We start from the raw sequence: 19381 nt of genomic DNA, 5'->3' as shown, positions 1-19381 counted from the left end.
CAGGCGGTGTTAACAGCTGGTGTGGTGGAGGTCTAGCTGGTAGTTTCTAGAATGTTAAAGCTCTCGAAATCTGGAGTACAGAGAAAGGCGTCACGTTCAACTAAACATCCCGCAGCCTTTTGGTCCTGCGCTGTAGGTGAGCTTCACCTTTATGGTGTGCGTTTATAGGGTCAAAACTTAATTTTGAAAGTAGTTCATGGCGAATTAAAGGGACAGTTCGCCCAAAAATGAAAATTCTGTCCTTTACTCACCCTCAGGTCGTTTCAAACCTGTATAAGTGTCTTTATTCTGCTGAACACAAAGGAAGATATTTGTAAGAATGCTGGTAACCAAATAGATCTTATCCCCCATTTACTGCCATAGTAGGGAAAATAAATACATGGGGGAAGAGATTTGTTTGGTTTCTGACATTCTTCCAAATATCTTCCTTTGTGTTTAGGTTAAAAACGAAATGCATACAGGTTTATACAGGTTTGGGTGAGCAAATGATGACAGCATTTAACCATCCCTTTGACTTTTTATATATATAATGTTAATTTCAAAAGCAGTTCTAAATTTAGAGACGTAAATATTATCGATTTATTCAACCGCAAGTTGTAGTTGTCCATTGTCCATATTTTTCAACTTTCCTCAGGGGCCCCTAAAATGAAAAAATATACAATTTTAAAACATTTCTAATAACTTTCAATTGCTTATGAGGTTATTTTTTTAGTCCATTAATAAAACTTAATTAATAGACTTTGAACAGTTAGAAATAATTTTGTAATCGCCCTTTTTTATTAATAAATCATTCATTCACCCCGATGTCATTCCAAACCCATTTGACTTTATTTCTTCTGCAGAACACAAAAGAAGATATTTTGAAGAATGTTAACCAAACAACATTGACCCCCATTGACTTCAATTCCCCCATTGACATTTCTCAAAATATGTTCTTCTACGTCCCACATTGTTAATTCGTGATGACATCATTTTTAATTTTGGGTGGACCATCCCTTTAAGGAAAAGATAATGATATTGGCAATAAACCCTGACGCATTTAAGATATGAAAATCAGTGCAATGCAACGTTCATTTATAATAATGATTTAATAAATTATGGCCTCAAAACAAACAAAAGGTGCAATAATATTAAAAAACGTCTCTGACATGGTTTTTAAAATAATAAAGCACTTTAGCGTCTAACATCAGCATTCTTTTGGACCTCTAGGAAGCAGATTTCCTGAGAGAATGCACGTGTGAAACTCTCCCCTCCCCACCTGAAAGTCTTTCTGCTCATCTATCTACATTCTGGCATCTATGAAAAGTGTAAATGATGCTCTGTTGACGTGAATTCTTTGACGTACCAGAATAAATTAGCTATACATTGAAAGATACATACATTTACAGTACAAAGTGTGTTTGTGCTCTTCAAGTCACACATAGATTTCCTCTACAAACTGTTTCCTTGGAATTCAAAGGTCAAGATTATTACTCCACTGAGGAGGGCTACCACACTTGTGTGATATGTATGAAAATTGCACATTTACAAATATATGAACAGCTTTGTTACCTAAAGTCACTGAGCACTGCATCTAGGACACTAAAATCTAGATACTAAGGAGGTATAGTGGAGAGCAGTTTTAAAGCTTCTTTGCATGTCAAAGGAGCATATTTATTGCATGTCTCTTAAATGAAGAACGATGACATCACAGCCTGTGATGTCACGTCTGACCCCAGAGCTGCCGTGATGATCTGTAAAGTTCATTTGCCTCTCAAAAGCAATGGTGGACTACAAAAGCACAATCAGCATGTGGTTAATGGCATCCGTGAAGATAAAATCTCGTGAGTTTAGATTAGATCCTGGCACTACGACGCGATGCACGTCACATGCACGATTTCCCAGAGTCCACAGAGTTCTCCTGCATTGGGATGTGATGTACAGTACATATACGCATGATTGCAGCTGCAGGTTTATTGGCGAATGTCTGCGAGTTGGCTTCTTGTTTTGGTTTGGCAGCAGGGGGCGCTGTCTGCACATGACAATCCAGAGGACTACAGAAGCAGGCGATGTGATGATAGGAGAGGTTCATCTCATGTTGGTCCTCACTGAAACAACACATTTAAAACGTTAATGGAATATAAATGAGTGCAAATGTGCAACAACAGAGTGAATGACTTTTTGAGTGACATATCACCCTTTAACCTCACTCATCATACAAAATCTTACAAGTACAAGTTATAATAAATACGTAAAATATGTGACTAAAATACAAGCGGACAACAGTTGTTTAACTTGACACGTATAAAAACAAAGGAGTTTATTACTGCCATGAACCTAAGTTTACTTTACTTTAGTTTCAGCATCATAAGTTTGATGCTAAATGAATATAAATATATTAATTGATGTAATGTCAATGTGCTTTTAAATATTGTCGCTGTCAGGTGGAAACTCTGACATTTTCAGGAAATGGAATGAACATTTTTAATGTAAAAAATACTAAAATGTATTAAATATTGCATCTTTATGAAACCTAAAAACAAATGACCCATAGCAATAATTAAAAATGTAAAAAACTATCAATTTGACGGTTAATAAAAAAGTACAGAATTAGTAAACATGTTATAAAATTGTAAATTAAAGCCCAAATAAAAGAATACCATACTTTACTATAGGATTGACTATAGTTAAATGTTTTTGAACCTTACCATAGTAAGAACTAAAGTATACTGCATCAGTATACATTTACAAAGTATAGTAATTATAACATTGGCGTATACTACACTTGACAGTTTACTATAGTAAATACTAAAATACACTATGGTATATTTTTCAGAAATAGAACTGTAATGCACAAACTTACAAAATAGACATCCAGCACCGAGTCATCATCTCTGTCTATTTCCATGGTGCTTTGCTCAGATGTTAGACAGATGGCGCTGTCCTCCAATGTGAAGGTTGAACCAATGGCACGTCTGATTTGAAAAATAAATAATGGCGGTGAATTAGAACAGCATAGACAAATGAAGAGTATGACTGCTGAATATAATGGAAAGTTAGTTGTCTCCATGTCAATGCCGATATGTGCGTTTGTGATGATCTGAGAAAATAAAAGGGTATGTCTATATCTGCATGAAACTGAGATAAAGCCAGACATTTTAATTACTCTTTTACATCCACTATATGGAATGTGCTTATGCATTTATTGCCCGCAATAATCTCTCGAGTTGTTGCTGCCATGGCAACCAAACCCTTGTTCACCACATGAGTGTAAAACACACCTCTGTCTCCGACACATTTCAAACACAGAAGGTATTTATTAACAGATCCCTGTGCTGTTTTATCAAACATTTTCTCAACTATATATCACATGACCCATCAGCACACTTTTAGTATATACAGCCGCTGTAAAATCTTCATTTAATCAGATGTATTTCTAGATGTATTTTTGGTCGGGTGTCCGTTTTATTTTATTCAATTTAAACCGCAGGAGTGACAAAGTCATCCAACAGCAATGTGAATGACTGAAAGCATGACGGGACGCATGAAAACTGTGAAAAAAAGAAATTTGGGAGAAATATTCACAGGTTCACATGCAGAATAAAACAAAAAAAATTCCGAAATACATATAAACAGTAAAGTCAGAAAAACTGAAAATGGTTTCTAAAATGATTTCCACGGCTGTATATAATGTCAGTTCTGGACTAGATTCACACAAAATTATTGATAATTGAAAAACATTGATAATTGCCAAGCAATACTGTTAGGTTTGGGGTTTCTTTTTTATTGTAATTGTATTCATGTTTTAAATCAGTTCGTATTTTTACAGTTTTCATTGTATAATGAGTTTTTTTAATGCTGCTTTTGTTATTTTATTTTAATATTTTTATTCTAATATTATATTTAGCTATTTTAACCGACTACGATACTAAATTCATTTGAATAAACATATCTATTTATAAATCTACATTAAAAAAAATGTATATGAAAGATTTTGGTGCGTCAACTTCAATTTAATTTAGTTCATTGCTTAGGCAACAGCTCTCGTTTTAATCTAGTTTAAATGGATATTATATTTGATAGTGGACACTTACAGTACATGATGTTTACGTCTATATTTTATTTCACTTAAATGGAATATGCAAACGGGTCGATGACATACTTCCGCTAAAATCTCAGCCAGACTGTCCCAACCATCGCCATAGGAAACAATAGCGTATCGCTTCCACAGGATTACGATCAACAACGCGAGTCTAATAATTCAAACACTTCCCCATACGTCGACAACCGAAATGGAGAAGCCATTTCAAGGTGCATTAACAAATCTGTTCGCCAAAATGTGAACATTTTCTTACTAAACACATCGATATCTTTTTGTGAAAATCCCCTCAGTGTTATGAGAGCGGAAGTGACCTAGCTGGATGAGATTGTAGCGGAAGTACTTCATCGTCCCGTGTGCATTGCCCCATCAACAAAGCTTTAAATAGTGTTATCAGAGGGGTAGTTTACCCAAACATTGAATGAGAAAAGCTAGTTCCAAACCTGAATAAATATCTGCATAATATCCTTGTTTGGGTAAACACAAAGAACGATATTAGGAAGAATGTTAGCCACCAACAATGCTGATGCATCATTGACTACTATGGTAGGAAGTTGTTAGGAACAACTTAAGCGTGAGAAAGTGATGACAGAATTTTTATTTTTGAGTAAAAATAACTCTGATAGCACACGTACATCTTGCAGACATCTATTTGATATCTGCAAGACACCTATCAGATGCTGTTTGCTCATCTGCCCTACGTCTCTGAGACGTCTGCTGTCAGATGTCATACAGACCTCAAGAAGATGTCTGTAAGATGTGTATGATTTAGAATGGATGTACAACAGATATTTCTAAGATGTTTAGCAGATGTTTTTACACAGCAGATGTTTTCCAGACCTCCAGATCTTTAGCAGACATCTTACAGATGTAGCTGTGCTATCTGGGAACCCGGCATAGCACAAATGTGGCAGAGAGGTTTAAAAAGTATGCTTTCAATCAATAACTTTAGTAGCCTACTGCATGCCTTAAAAACACCACTATTATATAATCCCATACCTATTGATTCAACCAACAAGATAACATCTGGTGAGGCTCATTTAACTCATCAATCTTAGTAAGCGCAGGGGCAACACCTATGTGCCCATTTTTTACATTTTACAACAATGCCCCCTTTATATCCTCCTTTAGCAAGCATTTAAAATATTTATGATCTCTTTTCAATGGAATTGCGCCTGAAACAGGTGCGTGTCAAAGCTGAAATGATCAACGCAAACCAAACACAAAGAATCGGGAAACAGAGGAAAAGCAGCGTGACGACACCTGGTCAGCATGATACAGGAAGTGGATTATAATGTATAACATGTAGCATTGTATTCAGAAGGAAGTAGAGAGAAGGAGGTGAGATGTTAAAAGTTAACAGGTGTGTGTCAGGTTTATAGTGTGAGACGTGTTACCTTTCATTGGATCTGGCGTCCAGGTAGCGATCTGTCACATAAATGGAGGGCGGGGGGAGGTTGTGGCGTGTGGAAGTGGCCTCATACTGGTTGGGTGTTTGAGGGACCAGGTCGGGACGGCTATAGGACCAGAATGCTGTGATAGGAGATGATAAAAGGTCAGACGAGGTGTCCGCGGAGCGATTTTAACTAACTATTTTAAGTAAGCTATTTCAGAATAGAAATAAGCCCATCTAAAATGACTTATTTTTCTAAATTTCTACTATTAAACCCTGGGACCGGCCTAACCTGCTAAGCTTTAGGTGCATCACTGTAAACATTTACTGCTTAACCAGTTTGAAGAACCAGACAAATCTATTGTTTGTAGTAAACATGACAAATTCGCCCAGAACATTCCTTTAAATAAAATGGAAACGCACCAGTACATCATGTACAAATAACCTCTATTTTATGTTTAAATAAAGTACATAATAAGGTAACTATAATATGAAACTACAATTCAGACCCAGCAGCTCTGAGCCGATGACTAACGCCGCATGGAAAAATCAACAAGGGCCGTGTCAAACTTCTGAACAGTCGAGTTTGTGTTTAGGTTGTAAACGCGAGCTGAAAGCGGAATAAATGGCTGTTTCTGAAGGCAATTTGCTGCTAAAGGGTTTATTTTTTTAAACAATATTTCATGAAATAAAAACGCAGACACTTCCTATTCATAAATGTCAACAGTGATACAACTGACGTCAGCAAGTAAATCTAATCATTTGTCATTGACTCATAGGCGACGGGATACAAATGGGTGACTGTGTGTATGGGTTGACAGAGCACAATAACTCCATATTGAACCCATTTTTATAAGAGTGCCGCCCACCTGGTCCATCAAGACTAGCTAGACTACGAGCTCCTCCGAGTCTGTCGATTCTCTGCTCCCGCTTCTCATCCTTCTGCGATGACAGAACCTCCTGAGAGGAGAACTTCAGTGCTGGTATGGAGTTCCTCTGCCTTTTGCTCGGTGAATAGCGGTTTGCTGGAGGTCCAGAGGATAAGAAAAATCTTTAAGACCTCAAATTTCTTCTAGACTGTATTGTGTAAAATGATCTCAAAGTGATACTTTGGCACACAAATAAAAATTCTGTCCTCATTTACACACCCTCTTGTCATTTCAAACCTCTATGACTTTCTTTCTTCCGCAGAACACAAAAGAAGATATTTTGAAGAATGTCGCCCCCATTGACTTGCATTGGTTTTGTGTCCATACAATAAAAGTGAATGGGGGCCGCCGCTGCTACAAACTTTCTTCGAAATGTCTTCCCTAGTGTTCTGCTGAAGAAAGAAAAATCATACAGATTTGAAATGACAAAAGAGACACTGGAAAGCTTTTTTAAGAATATTGAAGAAGTTCCCAAACTATCCAGGTGTCTTTGGCTGCTTTTTCTTTATTATTTGGTCAAGGTCATTCGTTTGAAAAATATATTTATTTTACATTTTGTTTCTAAGAAAGAGATTGATATGTTGGCACAATTGTACTTTTGTATACATAAGTAATTTCAAATGTTTAAGCTCATACTTTAAGATTTGTAAGATTATTAGAAAATTCCAGCCAAGCGTTTCCAAACTTTTGACCGACACTGTATGTTAATTGTCAATTTTTACTGCTCTTTTTACACATACTGTATGGGACTGATACTGTTAAGAAATAAAAGAAACATACTAAGACAAAAACAGATTGAGTCGTCCTATTATCAACAGCGAAAAATATGATATTTCATAGAATTCACTGTGAAAATCTAATACATGACGGAGGATCAACAGACTGTGAAAATCACATTCTCAAGTTGTCTCAAATTAACTTTTTAGAGCAGAAATACACTGATGGAACCTTGTAAACAAAATGATCACTGAAGACAAACTGATGTAATGTAAACAGATCGATTCTCCATCGCTGACTTACGATTGGTCTTCCGAAATACTCTGGTGCTCATGAACTTCAGAAACCTGTTTGCATAGAAATTCGGCCTGTGCACGGACACGGTATCCTAGGAGAAAGAAAATATCGAACAGGGAGGCGTCTTTAATTCCTCATCCGTATGAAAAGGCTATTCATAAGCGAAGTGAGATTAGGTTGGAGCGGTGGTAACTTACACCATCATAGACCAGAGCCTTCCACGAGTGTTCCAACTTCTTAATGAACCTGTGTGGGAAATGAGCGAGCGAGATCTTGTCAAGGATTCGTGTAAACTTGGTGTAATGAACTAATATTGTATCAGCTTGTATTTGACGTTTGGGTTAACGGGTTAGTGGTTATGCAACACCAGGCTTACCTGTAAGACTGTAAGATGTCAATTATACCAAGAAAAATAAGCAGCTTGTCATCTCGGGTTGTTCTTGCAGGGATTCCTCCCATTCTGGATAAAAACAAAAGATTGTGTAATTCCATAACAAGTCTCATTAAACATGACCACGTTACATTTACCACTAAGTGACAAAATCAAGATTGCATGTGGATAAAGAAATGAAATCCACTATCTGGTTAAAATATTCCTAGACTGTTTTGAGCATTTTATTGGCAATGCAATGGTCAGAGGTTCTAACCTCTAGAAAATCCATACTTATAAAATCTAGTATGAAATCTCGGTAACTAAGATGCCATCAGGTTTTCACTTCTTTGCTGAAGAAGATCAAATATTTATGAAACGCGATCTCTAGAGCAGTTTGTCCCTTTAGTGCTACTGCAGAAACAACATGGCGGATTCCATGTAAGGGGACCAGTGGCGTATGTAGATCGAAATAGCTCATTCTAAGATAATAAAAACAAAACTCTTCATTACGTAAGGTCTTAATACACCTCTGAAGATGTTTTTACGCTTATTGCATTTCTGTCGACAGATCCAAAAATTTACACATTGGACCTTTAACGACTAGAAAGAGTTTTTGATTAAAACACAGATTTGCACATCAGGGTCTTACGTGTTGTCGGCGGTCAAGGCCTCATTAGCTTTGCCGTCTCCTTGAATGGACTCCATGGCTGTGGAGTACAGAACTTTCTGTGTTAAAGTTCTCTTCCAATCCGATCCGTCTCGGAGTCTGTTACCCTGATCCAGTACATGCACCCCCAGCAGAAGACTGTAGTCCATGATTTTAAAACTCTCCAGCACCTAAACGATTTAAAAAATCAATCATGTCAGCGCTCATTCAAAACACGGAGGACTCATGCAAACTATGAGTCATCAGAAAAATAGGAGCTTGGGACACGTTGGCACAATAATCCCCCTAATCATCTGAATATAACAGGTTTAAAACTACAAACAACTAAGATTGAAGCATCCGCTGTTGTTTACTAGTTGAATGCTTTCTTAAATCATGCAGTGCCTAAGAAGCCATTACGCTTTCTAAAAATCTCACAGAAAATAAACACAGACAGCGTAATAGCAGACCAAATGGGTTTGAAACCATCTGAGACAAACACACGAGGTACATCTTATTCAGTAATACGTGTCATTTAACAACGTTGATGCAATGCACAAACTATGGACTCAATATTTAACTTTGCTTTTGTTTTGAATCCAAAAGCAAAGCCTGCTTGGAACCCATGCATTTTAGACCATAGTCTAGTTTGGCATTGGGTGACACATTTTGACAGATGCATTGTTTAGTTGTGAGATCAGCACAATCCGTCTATGAACAAAGTTGGTCATTTGTTGACATGGAAATAGAAAAAATGTAAAACAAGCCATCTTCCTATAGGATCTTCATCATATGTATATCTATGTGCGTGACTTTACAGAGATGCAAGCCTGTGTTTGGCTTTAGTAGTGACCCAATAATGGGTTAACACACATACAGTTTTGCATAGTTTTTTTAATAGTAAATATAATTTGAATAGGGCGACACACAACCACCTTGTTTTGCATCCCGCCAGGAGCATCTAAAAGCTTCCAAATGGGACATAAAGTAAAGGTCACATTAATATCATCTGTGGTGGGAGGAAATACAAGAGGTTTTACCTTAAACTACAATATATGTCAAGCTCTGTCCTCCAGAAAGAAAAAGATATGACCCCTCAACGATAGCACTCCTTGAAAACAGGAAGGGCCGTTGTTCTGTAAATTCGATTATTGAGCGATCTGTGATATTTGTTTGAAAGTATTTTATGCACAGTATGTTCCGTTTTCCACATGAAACGAGTCTGTGACGTGTGTCATAGCATCATGAACACCACATGCTTGTCTGCTCGCTGTGCCAACATCAGCCGAGTCAGCAGAAATGAGAAGGAAAGGAGCCAGTAAATCCTACTTACTGTCACTTATCATTCATTAACATCAGACGGTGCAGAGTTCAATGAAGGAAATGTGCCAGCTGTAATCGCTCATGTCATGTGGGAAGATCATTGAATAAAACTGAACTTCCAAATGTACCATATAAGAGTAGAAACAGCACCATTGAGCTTATGAGTCTAAAGAGTACATGTATTGATAAATGATGTCTTGCACAACACATAAAAAAACACGTCATACACGCCACGTAAGTCATTATTGGAAAAGGATTTTCAAGTATTAAGGGTTTATGTTTGCAGTATATACAGACCATTTAAAGGGCTAGTTCATGCCAAAATTAACATTCGTTTATTCACCCTCGCGTCCTTCCAAACCAGTTTGACTTTCCTTCTTCTGCAGAACACAAAAGAAGATATTTGAAGAATGCTGCTAACCAAACAACATTGACTTCCATTGTATAGACACAAAACTTTTCTCAAAATGTCTTCTTTTCAGACATTCAGGCAAGTGCCATATATATTGGTTTTGAATGACATGAGAGTGAATAAATGACGACAGAACTTCTGCTTTTAATATACCAGATTTTCAACTTTCACTTTCGACCGCTTCGAAAAAGGCTGCCGGCATTCATTGTCATCTGTCAGGTGGAGCGTTATGGAGGCGTTCTGTACTGTCGGCATCAGGTCATTAAAATGAATGCTTGCACTCGTGTTAACTACAGGGAGCGAATATAAACAGCTATAGCGTACGCGCCCTATATATTATTGACATTCCATGCAGGCTTTTATTGTGTTATGTGATCCGTGTCGGGTTCCACAGAAGAATCTGTTTGGTGGCTCTTCTGGATTCTCATAGATTGGACTGTTTTGTGTTCTGCAGTTCAGATCCGGGTGTGCTGCTTACTCATGAGAAAAAAGCTTTCTGCTTAGTGTTCATTTTAGTTCGTGGACAGGACGTAGTCGGGAGGAAACCCAAGAATACAATTTTCAAAGTGGACACTTAAAATGACTTTTGGGAATTAGTTTGAATTGCAGTATTACACACAATATAAAGTAAAAAAGAGCTGTGAACGTTTTAAGGTTAAAAATGAATTACATAAATAATCAAAACTCCTTTCCTTACAATGATTCACAACGGTAAGCTTATGAAAATGATTTACTTGGATGAAATATTCATTTGGATTTTTAAATAAAGATATGTAAATGTTAAGCTTTCCTGTGGCTCAGTGGTTACAACGTGGCGCTAGCAACGCCAATGTCATGCGGGGATTGCACACATAGTCAAAAAACAAATCTATAATACAATGCAATGAAAGTTGCTTTGGATAAAAGCGTCTGCCAAAAGCATAAATGTAAAGTAATAACAAGGAGACGGTGACAGAGAGGTCAAAAGGGGCAGTTCACACAATTCTGTCGTCATTTACTCACCGTCAAGTTAGTCCAAAGCTGTAAAGATTTGTTTGTTCTGATGAACACAGAGAAAGATTTGTGGGAAATCTTTTTGGGAAAAGACAATAGTGGGCTTTATAAACGTCTTTGTTCTGTTGAACACGAAAGATACTTTGAAGAACGCAGAAAAGCAAACAGTTCTGGGGGCACTTTTTACTACGATTGTCACTTTTCCTACTGTGGCAGTCAATGGTGGCCAAGCGCTGTTTGGTTACAAGCATTCTTCCAAATATCTTTCTCTGTGTTCATCAGAACAAAGAAATATCTACAGATCTGGAACAACTCGAAGGCGAGTAAATGAAGACAGGATTTTTATTTTTGGGTGAACTGTCCCTTTAAATAACTTTAAAGAACAAATGACATACGTTTTCATAAAACTTGATGTTAGATCTCTCTGCAGGATTGTATAATAAACTCACTAAAACTAAACGCTTGATCCTAAAGCATATTCTTAAACTTCAAAGTACTAAAATCCAGTTTTTACTGTAACACTTGTTTCAGTTATCATGTATTCATTGCATGGCTTCAGTTCTCTGTTTGAAGTTCTCAATGAAGTCATCTTAAACTTTACTGTTGCCACGACAACCAGTGAGTTTTTCCATCAGCTGTTCTTGAGATTCAACAAGTGAAGAGCTAAAACACAGTTTCCCATGATCATGTGCGAAGACAGATAGAGCTTCATTGCACAAAGGCATTGCTTAAACATATGCATGCAAAAGCGAAAACTCAAGTTTACTTATCGAAGCCATTGCTGTAACCAAACTACCTCAAAATCTAAAGCAAATCTGAAAACAGTTTTAAAAGCTACAGGAGTTTTGGACAGGCGTTCTCATGGGCTTCAGTAAGCCGACTCTCCCCAAACATGGTGATGTTGAGTTCTGCTTCCATCCCCGGCTCTCTCATGATTTCCATTATGGCTAATCCTTTCAATAGTTCAGAGCTCGCAGGGGCCAGACGGACAGAACATACTCGAGGTGCCAAGACAAACTCTGGCCTTTTCAGAATCCAGCCTGTTTTAAGAGGAACATTCAGTCTCTAACCTTTTTAACAAGTCATGTCTGGAATGCCACCGAAATGGCAACACTATGAAGCTTGATTATTGGTAAACAAGCATGAGCATCACGTCTGCAAAAGAATTAGAGAAGCACAAGGCGACCACAGACTGTTACGATGTCACGATGCAACATCATGCCTCGGTCATTTGGGTAATTCAGTTACTCAACTGTTTGCAGTTAACAGCCTTTCCGCGAAAGACACTTGAGCTAAGGGCCGTTCACATTATATCGATGACGACAACCATAATAATAAGAAATTACGTTTTAAAAATCGTTCTCCATTTATTAGAATAGCGGGGTTTACATCACAACCACGTTAATTCAGGTTAATGAAATGAACACTTTGAAAACGTCTCTGTTCATTGAAATCATATAAAATATAGACCTAAAAATGATTGAAATGTTGCCTCAAAAATAAACTGATAAAAGTTTAAAGCACTAAATTATAATAATAAAAAAACACTAAACAAAACTAAAATAGAAATGAATTAATATTATGTTGCAACATAAGAAATGTACAAATACAAATTATAAAATGACAAAAGCATTTGCTAAAATTGCTAAAACTTGCTAAACCATAAAAACTAAAGATTTAAAAATAAAAGTTCATTCAAAATATGAATAAAACTAAAATCAACTGAGGGTATTGCGGAGCACCGGATATTAAGTCACTGATATGCAACAAATACAAGGGAGACAAGGGACGGGATTTGCATGAAATATATCACACTGTGTAAGTGGTTTTGGATATTCCACAACAACATTCTTCCATATTGAAAAATATAACAATGAATAAATGCTTATATATAATTATATTAAAAACTCAATTATACGGCAACTCAGAACACCTTTGCAACCCTAAAACGACGACCTGGCAACCATAGGCATCACTCACATTTCTTCAGGAAATCATCATCTTGGAATTATAAGGTTCTATCTGCATTCTGAGTAGCTTTGAGATATTAAAAAAAGGTCCAGCGTGTCAGTTTTGGAGGATCTATTGACAGAAATGCAATTCAATATACAGTACATAACTATGTCTTCAGAGGTGTATAAAGACCTTACATAATGACAAAACGTCAGACGGTACATTACAATTCCAAGGCGTGTAAAAGTCAAGAACTCTATGCCAACAACAACAAAGCAGCGAACAAAAGTATGAGCGTAACCGAGCACTCCAATGATGATCTCCTGAGCTATAAATGAGTAACTTTGAGCGAAACAAACTGTCCTCAAAGAGACGCAAGTGCCCAAACATCCCAACATAGCTCCATAGTGTGTATAAGAGTTATACCAAACCAAATGAATCATAACAAAGCCATGTCAACAAAAGACAAACAATTGTGATACCAGAGCCAAATTAGGATGCAAATGTGATGGCGGACTAAGTTAACCCATCACCCTCATACTAAGAGAAGATAAGCAGCCTGTATATAGAATGCCCTTGAGGTACAAATTAACCCAGATTTTCTATGGCTGTCAAACATTGTTGTGTAACACGTCACAAAAGAACACAGAAGGCAATGTTTACAACAAAGCTCTACAATTAAGTCTGATTGTTTTCAGTTTCATCTCGCTGAAAATCATGTGAACAACAACCAAATCCAGTAGACCACGTCTACAGCTCTGAAATAGAAAGGAATGCCGGACTGGATTGATGCGGTTATTTCCCAGCTGAGCAGAGAGGTTTGCCACTCAGCACATTTGAGATCTGTTAATAACCTACTCGGACGCTGAACTTGTTTTAGTGTGAAACCGTGGCAGGTCCTTCGACTGCTTGTATATAAAGACTGGACATCCTTACCATTGACACAGCGTGAATTGCACGAAACGTAACCATGCACACTACATAGGGAGGTGATGCAGCCAATATTGATGATGCTGAGCATCAACAAGTAAGCAAAACGCAAATGGACACTCACCCGACAGTCTCGCTGTAACGTCTTCATCAAGGCATTGTATGTCTCCGGGTCAAAGTACAAGCCCTCGTGCATGTCCACAAAGTCAAGGTCTTTATACGTGGGACAGGACTTTTCTCGCTCCTTACGAGACGCCCGCCTTTTGTACGTAGAGCCTTTCAGGTCATATTTGTAGTGCATCTTTAAAGATCGTGGTAGAACGTTGTTCATAACTACAACGCGAATGTTCATCCCTCCCGCCTGGACGCAGTACAGCCCGTAGAACTTGGGTAGGAGAGTTCTTGGGTTCTGGTTGAGGTTCTATAAAAAATTGAAAGAAATCCTAGTCAAGTTTTCCTGCAGCTCAACTGGTTGAGCATTGTGCTAGTAACGCAAAGGTCATGGGTGTGACTCCCAAAGAACACGCATACTGCTAAAAGAAATGAATGCACTGTATGTCGCTTTGGATTACATGTGAAATTTGCATATCGGAAAAAAGAAAAACTTTTATTTTGATCAAAGGTTCCAGGAAAGAGACCACGGTCTAGATTTTTTTGCCATTCATTCACCGCTATTAGCGACAATGTTTACACATCTTAACAAATTGGAAATGCTAGAAAAAGAAACACAGAGGACATACAGTATGTGTGAGAATACTGTCAATAATATTTCCAACATTGCTAAGAAAATGAAAGAACTGTTCACATACAACACTAGCGAAACGTTTAAAGACACTCAAGTAAAGTTATGCTATTCGTGGTTTAAAAGCTTGAAATTGGGTACATTTTTATTTACGTTAAAAGCATAACTCTATATAAGACCTACCATGTAGTATCCTGGAAGCAGTTTCTGCAGAAACTCGGCTTCTTTGTGCTGGACGGTTTTGATGATAAATTCATCATCGCTGGTCAGGTAGAAGAGCGAGCTGCTGGCGCCCGGGTTAGACAGCTCGATCAAAGGCTCTTTACAGATAGAATACTGCAGCAAAACAAAAATGATCAGCATCCGTCACCAGCAAAAATCATATTTTGCAATCATTTACAATATATGGTTATTTCACCATTAATGACTGTAAGTTTTTGATTTCATTACGTCAGTATTTACAGTATCTGTCTGATTTTGGTTCATGAGTTCAAAGTCATCTTCAAAGTCATCATAGTTTTTCCAATAAATAAAGAGTTTGGGTTCCAAAATGAGAACAAAATATGAAAAACATCCCGTTTTTATTGTGCATTCAAATGAATATCAATCAAACTTCCATAATAACTAAAAAAATAAAGCTAACTTACACAATCGAACACAATAAAAACATAATAACATTGTAAAATGCATCTCATTTTGGAACCAAACTCTTCATATGCAACTACATAAACAACTGAAAACACTGCATAAAAGAATCAAAAACATCACCACACTGCCTAACATGTTTTTGCAGTATACAGTAATGTGCATAGAACCATACAATAGTTTGCTTTATGTACCGAAAGACTAACTTATAGTTGCCTGGAAGTGCTGTGGTTGAGTAAGAAACCTAAACATGAGGTCTTAAAGCAAACGTTTGTGTGCTGGTGAACTTCCCTGAGGAGGGGAAGCAGAAGTACAGCACTGAACTTCAGCCACACATTGCCATTCCGTATAATGAAGTCAAAAGTCACGTTGTACCTCTGCACAAACACATGGACATTTGCATTCGCTGCTGCTCCCTGGGAGCGTGTTTGTGTGCGCGTGGGTGTGTGTGGCGTGTTACCGAGCTTGCACTTCACCGCTCCTTCATGCATGTTTACAAAAATGAGCACAACAAACTCAAGAAAGCGCAAACAACTCTTTCTGTTGTCATTTTTCACTCGACCCTTTTCTTTCTGTTTTTTAAGGCCCTCAGTTGTTCTCTAATAAATCTCATAGTCTTACTTTTACCTCCTATAGATGTTTGATCGGTGCCCAGTTACAGAATAAAAAACGTTTTAGGAACTCAAAAGACTTTGCATTATCTCAATTGCATTATGAATCATCCGCCAAAAGGAAAGACATGTTTACTATGGTTGTTACGAAATATTATGGCACAACATATTGCAGTGTAAATTTATGGCATGTATTTATGTTTAATTCTACTGGTTGAGCTGCCAACACATCTACAAACTGTACATATTAAATTTTTTCAATTTTATCAATTTAAGTTCCTTTCTTAATTTGATGTCAAATTTAGGGCTGTCAAACTTAGTTAATCGCTTACAGAATAAAGGTTTGTGTTAACATAATGTACTGAGCGGCATATTCATTTTGTATGTATAAACAAGATACATACACATACATGTAAATACATTTAAGAAATATTTACATGCAATTGTTATATCTAACAATAATTAAAATTATATATAAATGTTTATGTATTTAGATATTTTTTATTTTAATAGGTTTTTATAAATACAAAATTAATATGCACATTATGCAGTCATATATCATGTAAACACAAGCTTTTATTTTTTGTTATGTAATGTTCAGGGTTTTATTTTGACAAAGTTTTGGAATGTCATGTTTTGTTTTAAAATGTTTTACTATTGTCTTATACACCTGGTATTGAGTCTATCGTCACACTACTATTTTTTACACAAAACAGATGCAAAATAAACATATTTACTTACAATAATATAGAAGTTGTAAACTGAAATAAATATGGGATGGAGTGAGGTCATGTGACGCACATGTATCGAAGGATTCTGCATACATTTTCCCCATACTATTGGCTCCTCAACATAAGTAGCATTTTTCCAAACATGTGCGCTTTATGCAAAGAAGAAGGAATTCCTGTGAGCCTATTCAAAACATGCACATGCTAAATAAAATCACAAGAAAAGGTTTTCCCTTGTCATCAGGCACATCACAACATCCAGCATCTACCTTTCACGACCCAAACTCAGCCGTCCTAGATCTACCTCTCTCTTCTTTTATTTGATTAATTCTTTAACCCAATGTGGCTAAAGAATGAATACGTTTGATTCCTTTACTAGGAATAATATACAGTTATACAGTTATACAGTTTCGCAACTTACACGCAAACCAACCCCACGGACACTTGGGAGCGATATCCCTCTGCAGGGCTCATTACACACACATTAGATATTGAAGAGCAGCAGAGCAATTAACAGCTCGAAATGAGATGGTACGGCCAATCCGCATCGTCCGCTGTGACTCACACGCACACAAACATCGACATTAATCTGCACAAGCAGGAGGTGCAGAGATGCTGCAGAGGTGCTGCAGTGGCTGTGAGTCAGACTGAGCAGTGATGCAGCTCAGCGCCGGGGAACACACAGCACCAACACCTCCTCTAATCACAATGTGCCCAGACCTCGCACTGCGAGAAGACATCAAACCAAACTGCTAATCCCTGCCGGTTTGAGTTTCTGCCAGTCACAGTTGGCACAGTGTAATGGTTAAGTTCATGACTGGTCAGTGGAATAATGTTACCGGTTACTGATGCGAGCAGACATTGAACTTTAATTGAAACAAAGCTACTTTGTTCTGGCTCAGTCGGAGAGAGGACGTGTGCACACTTTAATCCGGGAGGTAATAAAATGGCATTGTGACAGAGCCGTGGCCTAGTAGTTCACGAGTTCACAAATTCAAATCTGGCTTGAGTCATTGGGGACATTTTCGTTCTGGAGAGCAAAAAATCTATGTAGTGCAAATTTATTTTAGCTGAAGATAAAAGTAAATGTTAAAATAAATGTTAAGTGTATGCCATCGGATACCACGTTAATACTATACGTACGACATAGGAAATAATAATATCGTCAATAAATATGATAATGTAGTTATAAAGTAAAATACAAAATGAACAACTTAAAAGATGAACCTCACTGACAGCATTGTTCATTTACTCAAAAACATTTGAAAAGACATCATTTAAATGTTAAAATCAATCATTTAAATATTGTGAATCTTCTAGTTATGATTAAATAAATGAAACTCTTGAAAGCTGCAATCCGTAACTGCAATTCACAACTTTAAGCTTATTATAATGTTTTGTAAGTTTAGCTGTCGGGTACATTTACGTGAATAACGTCAATTTGGTGTCATTTCACCAAGTAAAGATAAGTACATAAAGTAACCTGAAGTGTTATGATTCAAACAGAGATGGCGATAGAGAGGCAAAAGTGACGCCTCGTTCACACAGGTGTTGGCATTAACGCTTCTCATTTACTTTGAATGGGTGACATCATGCGTTGCCGAATTGAATTGTGGGTCTGTCTGCGACACGTCACTGCTGTAGCTTGCGGCAAATAGTGACAATTTCTCAACTTTTCATGCGCCAACGCAGGTGTCAGCCAATCAGATCGCCAGCCAATTGCGTTCATGCAACAGACAAAACAGAGTAACAAAATGGAAGAAAGGTTTATTATTGCAGTGGGTAATCACACGTTTCTTCACGACCGATCTTTATATATGTACCGGACTCACACCGAAAAACGACTAAATGTCAAAAGACGCCTTTTTGTGTTGTGGTCCAATGTAATTGGCTTTTGTATATATTGTATATAACGATCGCGTTAGTGCCAAGCAGTCATGGCCTCCGTCAAAACTCGACGCCCCTGTGTTAATGTAGCGTTACAGGTTGCAGCTTCAAGAACGTGAATACTAGTATTCGTTTTGATTTCATTTTGTAAAGCAAACATTTGTTACCAGGTAATCATCTGGCTTGATCCCGAAGAGCTCTCGGAAGTAACGGAAAGCCAATGGCGCGTAATTCTTGAAGCGGAAGTCTGGATAATGGTGCGCTGGCGTCAGGTTACTTCCCTCACTGAGAAGAGAAAATATTTGCTTTAGGCATCACAAATAACAAAACATTTATGTGAATTAACTGCGTGTCATAAATTACTGTCACAAGAAGCTTAAGGGAGAAATCTGGAGTCTTTCTGTAACCCCGATCTTCCAAAATGACTGTATATGAAACTGTTACTCAACCAAAATGCTTCTTTATCCCTGAGGTAAAGAGGCGCATTTGATCCTTTGTCGTCCTGGTTGCAATGTGACCCACCAGCGGTAAACAGTCGAGGAAATCTTTACCAAAGAAGCACAACCAGAACCAATGCCTGAGGATAAGGAGGTTCTAGTTCTTCTCTATTGACTGTTACACAAACTAAAGACCAATGTCAACCACATCAGTTATACAAGATGACATGTAAACATACCCTGGGAATAAATATCCTGTAATGTGCTGAATATTTTCCCAGGCCCTT

The 19381-nt window shown here is 37.4% G+C and overlaps 1 protein-coding gene across 1 annotated transcript in view; it reads right to left on the bottom strand.

Moving 5' to 3' along the window:
• Positions 1-1071: 1071 nt before the first annotated feature.
• pip5k1bb (phosphatidylinositol-4-phosphate 5-kinase, type I, beta b) overlaps positions 1072-19381 on the bottom strand; it is a 34220-nt gene continuing 15910 nt past the window's right edge. Inside the window, exons 5-15 of the mRNA XM_079467349.1 lie at positions 18825-18942; positions 14970-15122; positions 14169-14465; positions 8437-8624; positions 7791-7874; positions 7612-7660; positions 7421-7505; positions 6341-6496; positions 5476-5611; positions 2843-2954; positions 1072-2087 (exon numbers count right to left, since the gene is read on the bottom strand). Coding sequence (XP_079323475.1) covers positions 2085-2087; positions 2843-2954; positions 5476-5611; positions 6341-6496; positions 7421-7505; positions 7612-7660; positions 7791-7874; positions 8437-8624; positions 14169-14465; positions 14970-15122; positions 18825-18942 — 1381 coding nt within the window. The 3' untranslated portion in view covers positions 1072-2084. The remainder of the gene's footprint in view (positions 2088-2842; positions 2955-5475; positions 5612-6340; positions 6497-7420; positions 7506-7611; positions 7661-7790; positions 7875-8436; positions 8625-14168; positions 14466-14969; positions 15123-18824; positions 18943-19381) is intronic.

Source organism: Barbatula barbatula (assembly GCF_947034865.1).
Source record: "Barbatula barbatula genome assembly, chromosome: 11".
Classification (NCBI taxonomy): Eukaryota; Metazoa; Chordata; class Actinopteri; order Cypriniformes; family Nemacheilidae; genus Barbatula; species Barbatula barbatula.
This window is presented reverse-complemented; position numbering and strand designations above follow the sequence as displayed.